A 13,245-nucleotide genomic window follows, 5' to 3' on the forward strand; every position below is an offset into this window, starting at 1 on the left:
CAAAAATAGCCTGGTGCTATAAGCACCTTGTAAGAGAAAGCTTAATAAAGATACATAAATAATTAAATGCCGACACAGGAATTTCTAAACTAAGAAAAGAGAAAAAGGATCTTTATTTTCTGCTGCAAAAAAATGCATAAAGGACAGGATTTCCAGGAGGAATAAAGCTGACTATTATAAATTAAGGATAATAGTGTAAAATACAATGACATATTTGTCAGCCTTAGCTCTTTAGCTCCAAGAACTGAAATAAAATTGAAGTGGAGGGGAAAAAAAAAAGTTCTCCGAGCTACTACTCTATCACTGCTCCAAAAAACATTCGAAATTGAGTTCTGTGGTTGATCTGTTGGGAATGTGCCTGGAAATCTGTGGCAGCAGAGAACAGAGGCAGGCAGGGAGACAGGCCCAGCCTAGAGCCCCATAACTGCAGCTGAAGCTAAGCTTTCCTCTTGCTTGCCCTCCTTCAACCCTCTCATCTTTTTCCTTTTCTTCATTCCAAGACAGCCCTGCCTGTTCTCTGACCTCTCCACATATTGCAGTGACACTCTTTTGCCTCATCAATATTTTATCTGCTCACAAGGGGAGCAGCTCATTGTAAATATTTGTAAAATTAATTTACCCTCAGTCTTTCAGTACCTGTGTGTCACCTCTTGTCTCCCTTCAGAGGCAGACATTGCTAGAGACTGTTATTATAATATTGTATTCTATTCTGTTTTTATAGGGGTCACAGCTCCAAGCCTGATTCAAGGAGTGTTTGGGCAATGCCCTCAGACACAGGGTGGGATTTTTGGGGTGCCTGAACTTGCTGATTCTGATGGGTCCCTTCCAACCCAGGATATTCCACAATTCTATATTTTATATAGAACTAAAGACCACATAAATTACTTTTATGTACTTGTGGACTTGTATATTACAATTAACTAATGACTGTCAGTGATGATAACACTGCTGCCATTATCTGTTCTGCAGTTAATTGGTTTAATGTTATGAATATTTTGTGTTCATCCCTAAAAACTTCCATGCTTCTGGCTCTCCTTTCAGTAAAGAAGCCAGTGCAGGTTCTGGATGTATTTGCATGCATTTTAAGAACTTTTCCCCAAAACGTTTTGGATCACACACATTTTAATCTGGAACAACCTGCTAGCAGTACTTAAGCTGTTTCCCACTGTGGCTTTATTCTTCTGTCTAACACTTGCATGGTAGCAAAGCACCTGACATGAAATTGTCCACTCAAGAGCAAAGTGGATTATTTTTAACTTCACACCATCCTTCAATCTATCCAGGAGGATCCCCAAAGTCCAAAAATCTTCCTGTTCCTCCCCCAAAAAAAGGAGAGTAGTAAAGAACAGAGGTAATGCTGTAACAACTGTTCTGCTGATGTTAGAGCTGTATTGATAGGGTTATTTTTACTATTGCAGTTTTCATGCAGTGATGTGAAAGGCCACAGGGCAGAGAGCCACTCCTACCTGTTGCACAATGGTTGTTAGTTCCAGGCACAGTTGAACAATGTTGTTTTTCAGCAGTGAATATTCTGTCACGCTGACAAACGGAGACCTGGGGCAGGGCAAGGACAGGTTTGTGCAGAATTAGGGACCACAATTTGCACTACGGGCAGATATATCTAATACAGGGGTGAGTCCTACAGCACAGAAATGCCAAATCATTTTCATCTCCAGCAGCAAGTGGCACAACTTTTGTAATATACACCTTTGAAACAAAAAAAAAAATGCAGGCAGGATGCAAACTGGATTTTGGCCAGAATATCAGTTGTTCTCGCTCTAATGCAGAGTAGAAATAGGAGCTTTCAAATAACATAAGCAGCCCAGATTTTCTTTGTAGTGCTTATTAAAAGATGGCATTTCTGGTGTGACATCACTCCTCAGCAGCAACCAGCACCTTAATTCAGAGAGCCCAGTGATGCTCACTTACTCACAGCTTCCTGCACACTCAGATTCTCTTCAGGCTTTCCAAATTCTGGCTGAATCTGACCCTGTTTGAAGCTATAAGAGCTGACAAGGTCATAGCCTGAGAGAATATGACTGCTGGCATTAGGTTAGGAAGATGTCACCAGGATTATACAAATCCTGTAAAGGAGGGTGATTCACTCTCACTGTGATTTCTAAGGTGCCATTTAAATGTTTCAGAGCATTCCAGTTCCAAATAAAGCTATTCACTGCTAGAACCACAAAGAAAAACAAGCCAGTGTTGGTTTTTTACAAATAAGAAAAATTCTGGTTTGTGTCTTGGTTTCTGTCTTGCCACAGTCACAGAGATACTTTTAATGAAATTCTCAGTTTATAAATTTAAAACACCAATGCTGGTTGTTGAGCATTAACCATCACACCTGTACCTAACACATTCAGTCTACTCCTGATAAATAAGAACATTTAATTTTCAGACTGAGCAAGTACTGTCATTTATTTTGAGCATTCTTAATTGATTTGCTCAACTCCAGATTTTCTGTGTCATTTTGATGGCTGACAGACAGCTCAAACTCCACAAGCTTTCCTTACTTGCCCTTCATTCTAAAATTTCTGATATTACCAGTTGTGGCAGTGAGAATAGCACAGAAATACTCATTTCACAAAACATCCAACTGAAAGAATCTCAAAAGGTATCTAGAGCAAATTTTAACACTCTCCTGACATAGAAGAGTACTAAATTTTGCTTCCAATATGTCACAAAATTCTAAAAATTTAGAGCTATAATTCCAGACGTGCCATTTTAATACGAAAATAAAAGAGTCCAAGAGGCAAAGAAAGAACAAACACAAAACTCCCCAAAGAATTATTCTCATGCACAAGGGACTGAGGAACAGTTAATTACCTGTCCAGCCAGGCGAGTAAGTTCTTGGCAGCACCAATCAGGTCAACTACAGAGGTAAGGAAATCATTTGGCAGCCGTCTGGAGGCCCTGCCATCGTAGTGGCCGCTCCTCCTCCTACCCGTGATGAAGTTCTGGAGGTTTTTGGCTGAGGCATTCAGCTTGTGAGACAAAGTCCTCAGGTTTTCAGTCTCCAAACCGTAATTCTGGGGGAAAGAAGATGGACAGAGTGTGAGGTCAGCTGCATGAACCAAACTGTGAGGAGAAACATCCTGGAGGGAGGATGTTTCTCCCCAACATTCTCCTTGGCTGGGACGGTGGCTGTGGGTACCTGGGTTGAGATTAAACAGGAATATTTGGGTTGGGACACACAGATCTCTAAAAACAATCTTTACAACTTTAACAACACCCAGTCTGGGACACAGCCTCTGCTGCCAGCAGCACTCATGGTCCAACATAACTCACTGGGTTCAGCCACGTCCCTGGGGAAGGGAAAAGAGGATCCCACGTGCTGAATCTCAGGGTCTGTCCCATGTTGTGTCACCTTGCAACAGAGTTCATCATGTCCAGGGACAGTGCAGCTGCTGGTGCAGGGCATGGGAACAAACTGAGACAGGTCTTGTTTTCACAAAGCTCAAAAATCCATTTATTACTCCCGGGGAGGAAGGACAGGATGAAGATGAAGGACTGTGCAAAGGCAGGGTTGTGGGGTTTTTACAGGGTTTAGGGTTTGGGTCAAGAGAGGAGTTATTAGCAGCACAAGAATGCTCAAATTCCTGCCTCCTTGGAACAGGAGCACTGCACAGTCCCCTCTCAGGGAGGGAGCTGAGGGAGGCACTGTCCCCTCTCTGCTGAGCCCATGGGTGTCTGTCACCTCACTCTGCAGCAGCCCCACTGCTGGATCCCAGCTCCAGAGCATTCCCCTGTGAACCAGGAGTAAAGTGGAACGTGGCCTTGCCCAGAGGAGCCCAGGAGCAGCCTCAGCTGAGCCCTGGACAGCAGCTGTGCACATCTGGAACAGGGAACATCCAGCCAGGGCAGGGCAAGCGCTGCTCCTGCTCCCAAAGCTGCTCAGGAACAGCTGCTCATGGCTCAGAAACACCAGCCACTTCCAGGGTTCCATATTTAAGAGTTCTGAGTGGATTTTTGTTCATGGTTCTGGTTCTGATGGCAGAAGAAGGTTTTGATGTAGGTTTCCAAACACAAGTTCCTTTTCCCTTTATCCACATTCCTTCATCTGTGTCCCAGTCCTTTTATCACCAGGCCTATTCCTCACTTAGATTCAGATAACAAGCACAAAGGTAGTTCAAATCCATTAAATAATTCAAATTCACACAGAAAGTCTCAAACACGCTGAATTGAACCCAGATTTTTTGCAGCCCCCACAGGATGTAGAACATGAAAGAATTTAATGAACATTTAAACAATCAACTCTCAGAACCTGAATTGATTGCCCACTTTTAATTTATGCTTATATTAGAGCATGATCATTAATATTTTTGCCTAAACTTCTTCCTCAAAGCAGAGAATAAAGAATTGAAAAGAATACCCTTCTTGACAGATGCCAACATGGATATTTGTACTAGAAATAATAATTTTCAACTGCAGAAAAGGGAAATAGGCTGACCAATAAGAAGATTATAAACTGGGGTTGTATGGAAAGCAAACAAAGCACAAACAAGCACTTGGTGAAGTGTTTGGACCTCTGACAGCTGGCACTGGGGACAGGCCTTCCCTGCCAGCCATTCTCCCTGTCAAAGTTCACTCTGAGAAATGATTCAAGGCTTTGCCTCCAGCTTGGAGGGAAATCTAGGAGAAATGAAACACTTTGCTACCTTAGCTGACTGCAGAGAATTAGATTGAAATACCAGGGAGAGAATTAATTTCATTGTTAGGCTGTATCACAGCTAAAACTCCGTGGTAAGGGCCAGATCATCCAGTTCAAGACTAAATTGCTACAGATGAGAAAAAACTATTTTTTTCTTTTCCCCAAGAGCAAAGAGTATAACCAAAGAAAATAATTCTCCTTTGGAAAAGTTTAAAGAGCAAGCTGTATGTGACAGTAGTGTGTCATCTGTTTCATATCACTTCTCATTACAGCACTGAAGGAATTCCCTCCCCTGCTCTATTTTCCTCTTGACTTGCACTCATGCCAGGCTGATGACTAAGTGGATGCACTGGGATGCCTTTTCCAGCTCCCAACCAGCTGGGCAGGGCCTGGCTTCCCCCAGAACAGGTTTCATTCTGCACACTCAGCAGCACACTGCAAGGATGATGAACTGGATCCTCCTGGTTGATTATTCCTGTGGAAACAAGCAGGAAAAAAACTCTCCCAATAATTTGTTATTGCAAAACAGCTCTGGAAGCCTGTCACTTTGCTTTTAAGGGGAGTTAAGCAGCAAAGGACACAGTTTGGTCACTGTATCTATAAATACCAGAGGGTATTTTAGATCCCAGCAAGTGTAATCAGCCAGAGAGATCTGCAAAACACAGAGAACTGAGCAGGAAATGTGTGTGAGGAAATCCACCTAGTGAATAAGGGCTTTGATTTATCTTGGAGTTCATTGCTTACATGCCAATGACAACTTCAATTAGTGTCAATATAAAATTTAAAATACAGCAAAACACAGAAAAATGTATCCATAAAGGCAATTTTTCAGCACAGCAGAAGTGCTGATGCAAGTCAGTGGTTACCTGAGACTGAGTGGGGCACAATAAAGGGGAAAAGATAAAATTATTACGAAAATGACAGTAAAGCAATGCTTTTGTAGAAGACAGAGACATTGGGTTGTTCTAGATTTAAGCACGTCTAAATCCAAAATTTTAATTTTTAAATCCAACAACTCTAATCAACCATCAGATAAGAAAATGTGTTTGCAAATAAACCCTGAAAGTTATTAAAGTTATCCCCACATCCTGATGCTCTGCTGCCACCAAAGCCCACTGTGGCAGGATTTGTGGAGAGGACTGAAGGAAGCTGCCAAAGGGATGGGGAAGGGAGGAGATTTCTCCAGAGGGGAAAAGAGCCAGGAAATGGGTGTCCCCCAAATTTAAACTGCACCAATTCTAATTCAGTGGCCATGCTTGAAAACAAAGAATTGTAGTTTGTGGGAATCAAAAAAACCAGAAAAATTTAGTCTGCAACCTGAAAAGAAACTTAGATTAATGTAAAAATACAACACACAGATATTAAAAAAAAATTATTAAACTTATATTTCTAACATATATATTTCTAACTTATAACTATAAGAATATACCTTAAGTGAAAAACTGTACCAATGAAATAGTAAAGAGTTTACAATGTAAGAGTGTAGGTGTATAGAATAAACTAAAAGTTTAAAAGTTATAAGAGAAAGAAGTATATATGTAAAACAATGCCTATTAGACAAAAGTATCCACAATACAACAAAAATAAGTAAAAGCAATAAGTTTAAAAAAATAAAATAAACCTTTATAACAACTATATATTAAGTTTAAAAAAATTATATTACATTATAACAAAAAAAACTTGTAACTACTCAAACTTTAACCAACTACTTACTCCTCTAAAACTTCACAACTTTTAAAACTAATATTTATCTAAACAAGAAATCATTCTTAATTCAACATCAGTTGAATTACTCCCATCCCTTCATTTTTCACAGCCACAGTAGTTCATGGCAATGATGAAGCAGGTGAGGAGCCTCGTGGATGGCACTGCCAAAATCCAGACCTCTCTAATTCCTGCAGGCTCCTCATCCCCGTGGTGTCACTGAGGGAGCCCCAGAGCTGCCAGACTGAATCATGATCACAGCTGCCAGGCCAGACCTCAGCTCTCCAGCCACACACTCTGCCTCCCCTGAGTTAAATATCTGCTGCTCCTGTGAGCCACACCATGGAAATGATGCTCCCGAGCCTGGAAAATTCTGTCTCCTGGCAGGAGATTCAGGTGATTCCTTTCTGGCACTGTAAATCCCAGATGTAATTTCTGGTTTTAAAAGTAAGACAGAAAAATAAAAGAGAAAACCTCTAAAGGGGGCAAGAGGGTGCCATTAGCATAGGCAGGATTATTTTTCATCCCAAATGCAGGGGAAAATAAACAAGAAAGGGCTGCTCCATTTGCAGGGTTTGTTTTGTGATGTTTCAGGTTGTTCCATCATCGATGAGTCAATCAGTGGAAATGAATATACAAGTTTAGAGAATGAATCCTGACTGCCAAAACGACCCCAGATGTTGCCTGTCTAGAACCACACAGCCACACAATTTGTCAAATTATCCTGAAATCTGGATCAAGGAACTGCTTAATGAGAAGAGAAAGCTCCCTAAAGTCACCAACACTCCATTTCAGAAAGAGGGATCTGGACAGGAACACTGCAGAAAGTGCCAAAATAACACCACACCTTGAACACAGAAAGAGATGGCTGGCAAATCTGTTAAATATTTAAGTTATTTCATACAAAAGCAGAGCTCAAGCAGTAAGAACTTCTGTATCTGCACTGACAGCATCATTACCTGCACACATGCAAAAGAGCTGCACAGATTATCTGATTTGTTCAGAGACTGATCCCCTGTCCCAGGCTGGAGCTCAGCAGCTCCTGGTGCCCCATTCCATGACAGCAGCTGCAGAGGAGGATTGCAGGAGGCACAAACGAGGCTGAGACCAGGGCCAGACAAGCTCATCAGGGAGGAACATCAGCGGCACAACTCCAGGCTGGAGCTGTGCTTGCAGTGCCACCGTTCACTGGGGTGTGCAGCTGCTTTGGGGAGGATAACTCTGCTGGCAGCCTGCAGAGCACAGCTCTGAAATTCAGCTGTTTCCCCTGGAATTCTCCATTTCCAGCCTCCCTGTCCTGCTTCCCCTCTCCTGCTGGGCTGGTGGCTGGGGTTATTGCAGGTGCTGAGGGAGCAGATCCCCACAGGGCTTTCACACCTGGTGGGGTTTTCTGAAGAGCAGAAAACGGGTGGCTGTTGTCAGAAACTGTACAATTCAGGTGACAGGAGAAAATGCCTTTTTTTTTTTTTCTGAGCAAACTGAACCAGACTCTTGTTTTTCAGAGAAGATACAATGAAAAAGAGAAGTTGTTGAATGTTCCCTACAGTCAAAACTGGAATTTTGGAAACTGAAATCTGCCTCCAAAAAGATAATCTTAAAAAAAGAATCTTGCAACTGAAATCGGCCTCCTCCTCTTTTTAATGTCATAAACCCAAAATGCAGAAATAGCCAAACACACATTCACCAAAGAACCTTCCTGCCCTGTGCCACAATTCCAGCTAAAAGCTCTGCCTGTTTTGTACATTCTGGTTTGAAGTTCCATTTTTAAATAATTGAGCAAATTCTGTATCCATCTGACAATATAAGATCTGAGCTTTTTACATATCCAAAGAAATGGAATGAAAAAAAATCTTCAGTTGTGGCTTCAGGTGTTCTCATACCTTACTGCAGGTAAGCAATAACATAAAAAGGAGGATTTTATGCTAACACAGCAATCTGGAAGAATTTTAGCTACAAGGATAAAATAGATCAAATTATTGTAGCCAACATCAAGATAAAAAATAATGAATATAATGGGGAAAAAAATCCAAGTGCTAATCAGTTTTTTGCAAACACCAGCACCCGAAGAGCAAAAGTCAAGCACAAAATACCTACAGCATATGAAGAGTTTATTTCTTCTGTGGAAACCCTCCTCCAGCATTTTTTCTTACAGGTAGAGCTATAATGAAATTGTTTTGCTATAATGTGACATACAGAGATAGAAATAATGTATGCACATTGCAATTTAATAGACACAGGATGTAATTTTAACTAAACAGTTTATATTGCATAAGTAATGACTTTAACTTACCTTAAAAACAGATTTCTTTCTAATTATAGTAATTTTTCTTCATGTTGTCATTCGTGTGAGTAGTCAGTGTAATATATATAAATATATATATGTGTATAAATATACAAACACATGGGTGCATGCACAGCTTTTTCTGTAGGTGATACTTTGAGACTGTTACAATTTTCACTGAATATAAAAGAGAAGTAAAAGGGCAGAACAAGAGATCTGACTGAGGAGGTGAAAGGAAGCAGCACTGACTGAAATTCAAGCACTTTACATGGAATTTGTCACATTCAAGGCATTTAAAACACCATAGCCTAAGCACTGAGCTGCAGCCCCATTTCTACATTTCATGCAAAATCTTTAAGAATGCTCTAAATTATTGGGAATTTAAAAGCTCCATCTCCAGGGAGTTCTTCCCCAGTCCAGCCATTCTCAGATCTGCCATAAATTGATTTATTGTGGGTGTGGAGCAGCTCAGAGCTCTGTGGGGATGCTCTGCTCCCTCCCTGGTCCCCAGGGCCTGGAGCCACCCCTGGCTCGGTCACAGCTCTGAGAGCGCTGGGAAACCCCCAGAGGAGCTCTGGGATTGTCCCTGGGAACACCCAAAGTGCCAGGTGGGATCTGCAGCCCCTGCTGCAGCAGGGCTCTGGCTGCTGCTCCATGAGAATCAGAGTTTTGGGGACAGCATGGAGCCAGTCAGCTCTTGACAAAGCCACGCAAACACAGCGTGTTTGATCATAAAAGCAAAAGCCACAGTTAATCATGCGCTCTGATTTCAGCACAAATACTTCTGGCACATACATAGAATGAAAACTGTCAAAACACTTTTTTTTTCTTTTGAATTTCCTTTCTGGAGGGATGTTTTTAAAGGTTAAGGGGCTTTGAAACAGTGGAAACCTGATTCTGAAAAACTTGTCTCTGTAAGCACTTCTTTGATTTCAGTAAAGTTTTGTGGTGAAGTTTTTATGAGACAACTTCACACTGAAGATATTGAAATAGCATAAAGTCCAAGTGCATTTCCAGCAGGTGTGCCTGGATTTCCTCTTAAGGAATTTACAGGCTGCTCATCCTTTGTCTGAATAGCAATTTGAAAAAAGCCAAATAAATTTTAAATGAGGGATCCTATGAACCAGTGTACAACTTCAGGTCAAGAGACTGGAACCTAAAACTTAAAATTTCCTGAATGGTAAAATAGGGATAATTATTATAATCTGATGCAAGTCATGACACCACTTGAAAAAAGTTAAAATAAATCAAAGAAAGTAAAAGTTTTGTTAAGGAGAATGCATCAGATTTAGTTCATTCAGTCTATAGATACACTGATATATTCAATAATTTATGTATTTTATATGTATATATAAAATCCTAGTGCTGTTGTTTTGAAAACTATAAATGTATTAGGAAAATAATTTCCATTCATGGCTGGGGAATGCAGCTCCAGTAAAATATGGCCCAAATTTGGTTCAACTTTTTCTTTAAAAGCTTTTCTCCTTCTAAATCAGTAAATTAGCATAATAACATACCATAAATATATAATAAACCCCATCCTTCTGCCTCTCTTTAACAACATTTGCCCATCATTCCAGTTAACTGCAGTATCACAGCACAGTTTATGTGCACAGAACGTGACATTTCATCAAAATAAAAGTACGGAGTTCATTAATAACTATGCTGATGCTATGCAAATATGCAACATCATAATACAAATTAGGGTCTATTATTTGAAACACCTCGATGCTTTTTTATGTGCAGCTTTCCTCCCTCTTGTTCTCCCTTCCATTATAATTATCCCACCTTGCTGGAGCAAATTGTGTCACAATTCTTTGTCTCCTGAGTCTGTAATTTGGAACGTGTCACGGAGCTCCTCAGCACTCCACACACCTTCCTATTATCTTGTAAATAGATACATTAAGCAGATCTAGAAATAAGATTAAATATTTTAACCTATTTTAAAAATTAAGATCTGTATTATATTTTTTTTGTCTACAGAAGAAGGTTTAGCATTTACACTGAAATTGAGATATCGAGATACCTAGGTATACAGATATCTAGATATAGATACGTCATCAAGCATAATTAAGGTGTCCTGGATTTTTTTTTTATTTTTAACAAACATGATTTTTATTTCAGATAAGAATTAGAACTTTATAGTCTTTCCTTAATAAGCAGACTCAAAAAGATTGTAAGGCCAGCCATTGAAACAGGTATTTTTTCAGAATAAGGTTTTAAAATAAATTGTTAACTTTATGTTTAAGACTTCAGATGTATATGTATAAGACTTATATTTAAACTTTATGTTTAAGAGTCAGGTGATTGGGCTCCTGGTGACAGCAAAGCAGCAGATGAGGTCAGAGATGGAGATGCAGATTTATTGTTCAAGGATCTCAGGTTATGTAAGGCTCACCCCACTCTAGGCCAGCCTAAAGCTGCACAATGCACCAGTTCCTGCCCTGGACTGATTAAGATGAGCAGGAATTAACAGGATCCCTGATCTCCTGCCTCAACATTTTATAAGGAGCTTTTACCTGGCAGCTCTTCCACAGATCTCTGAGCAAACTGCACAAAGCCTCCTTGCTCTGCTTAATCCTAATGAAGCACCGTGATTTCAATTGTGGAATAAACAAATACTCCCCTAATTGGGTGAGCTTGAATAAACTGGAACATGTCCCTGGTTTGGGTGTGGAGAGCTGCACAGGGATCTATGGGGAGAGAGAGGAGCCAAGTGCCTAAACCACAAAAAACTGTGAGGAAAGCAAACTCATTACACACAGAACAGATTTCAAAAATGTCCCACAGAATTAAACCAATCTGATCCACTGAGCAGCCTGACAGAGATCTGTGGGCATATTCCAAAAATGCATCTTAGAGTTCTCTCTCTCTGTCCCACATGAGATCCAGCACATTGTGACACATCATCAATGTCATTTTTGGATAAGGTCTGTAAAAATATGAGATCTGCTCTTCAGTTATGCAGACTCCTGACTGCCATAATGGTATGAAGTATAAAGAAAGTGCATTTAATTTTAAAGTTCCTGCCACTCTTGAGTCTGCTGACCATGCTCAAGGAATGCCTTAATTACAATTTTCCCATGTATATTTTGGCTGTTTTCCTTTTTTCCCCTCCTCCTTGAAGAAATATTAATTAACGTCTGAAACCTCCTTATATTTTTCATAGTTTTAGATTACTCATTCAGCAAGTCTCTCAATTTTACTCTATTTGTAAATAATCTAATCATCAACCCAGCTATTTGGCTATTTAATGCCCATTCTCACCAAAGCTTTAAGAGAGGAAAATTTTAAGAGAGGAGAGCTCATATCTCATTTCAGTTGTATAATAAATGATTATTTACATATCTGAAGCACCAATTTGTTATTTCTGCAGAGGTGATGAACCCTCAGATTCAGAAACAGGAGAATTGATCCAAACCTGTGATTTGATTTCTCTGGGAGAAGGTTTTTCCTGCTTTTCCTGTACACCACAACAGCATCCCTTGGAGCTGCTCTCCCACTCTAATTCACATTTTCTGCTCAGCTCTGACTTCACCAGGAGTTTAGATCTAAAATCCCTGGAAGCAAATCTGCATTTAAAAAAAATTTCTTTGTTTCTAAATGCACTTAATGCTTTCTAATATTTTTCTTTGAGCAAAACCTTAATATCCCAGCAGCATGAAATAACAAAACATTCTCATGACCAGAATAACCTTATGATGACCAGAACAACCTTCTCATGACCACAACAACCTTCTCATGGCCCTGCTGACAAAGTGGTGGGTGCATTGCAGCATCCACTCAGCCTTTGGCAGTGCCAAGCTGACACCTGGGCACATTGAACATCTCCAATGTCAACTCCCAGGAAAACACCAGTCGGGAAATGAAGCTGTGGCAGCATTTCCTTTCTGATGGGCACAAAAGGGAGGCCCAGGAGGATGGAGGGGGTTTGGGTGTTTTGTGGCTTCTTTCCACATCCCCAGGATTCTTGTTCCCAATGTTTTATTTCAGTGTTAAGGATGGGCTGATCTCCATATGGCTTTCATGACAAAACACATGCAAGCCAGACAGCCAGGGTGGCTTGACCTCTTCCATATGTGTAGGAAAACAAGCTCTGAGCAATCTGCTGGCTGGGGATGCTGTGAGAAACAACAGCAAAGGATGGCAGGAGATATTTCCTCCAAAACCATACTGGATCATCAGCTAACTTCTAAAGATGATCAGCAATTCCTGCCTGCATGAGTCATTAGCAGCCTGCTGCTGTTCCCTGCTGTGCACTGGGCACTGTTGATATGTTCTGTCTCAGAAATACCTAAATCACACCAAAGTCCTCTTTGCATTCCCAGTTACCAATCCAGGGAACTCCAGTGGCAAGGATAAAGTATCTCAAGTGTTTGCTGTACAGATCAGTGTTCTTTTTTCACCTTTCTCTGCAATATCTAAGGGAGCTGTACATGTATAATGCACTGTTTAATAACCACAAACCTTCATTATTCATTACTAAAAACTTGTGGTCAATTAAACTTTGCTATTTATTTCATAACCGCTTTGTGCAGAACCAACCATCCAACCCTAGAAAGCCTCATTTCCTCATTTTTTTAAAGTATCTCTTAAAATGAATTATAAG

General features: G+C 40.4%; 1 protein-coding gene across 1 annotated transcript in view; it reads right to left on the reverse strand.

The window, feature by feature from the left end:
- The window catches only part of LOC131088561 (connector enhancer of kinase suppressor of ras 2-like), a 171,875-nt gene that overhangs the window by 85,517 nt on the left and 73,113 nt on the right, over positions 1-13,245 (reverse strand). The window contains exons 3-4 of the mRNA XM_058032712.1: positions 2,827-3,029; positions 1,467-1,554 (exon numbers count right to left, since the gene is read on the reverse strand). Of these exons, the coding sequence (XP_057888695.1) occupies positions 1,467-1,554; positions 2,827-3,029 (291 nt within the window). The remainder of the gene's footprint in view (positions 1-1,466; positions 1,555-2,826; positions 3,030-13,245) is intronic.

Source organism: Melospiza georgiana, chromosome 12, assembly GCF_028018845.1.
Source record: "Melospiza georgiana isolate bMelGeo1 chromosome 12, bMelGeo1.pri, whole genome shotgun sequence".
NCBI classification, from domain to species: domain Eukaryota; kingdom Metazoa; phylum Chordata; class Aves; order Passeriformes; family Passerellidae; genus Melospiza; species Melospiza georgiana.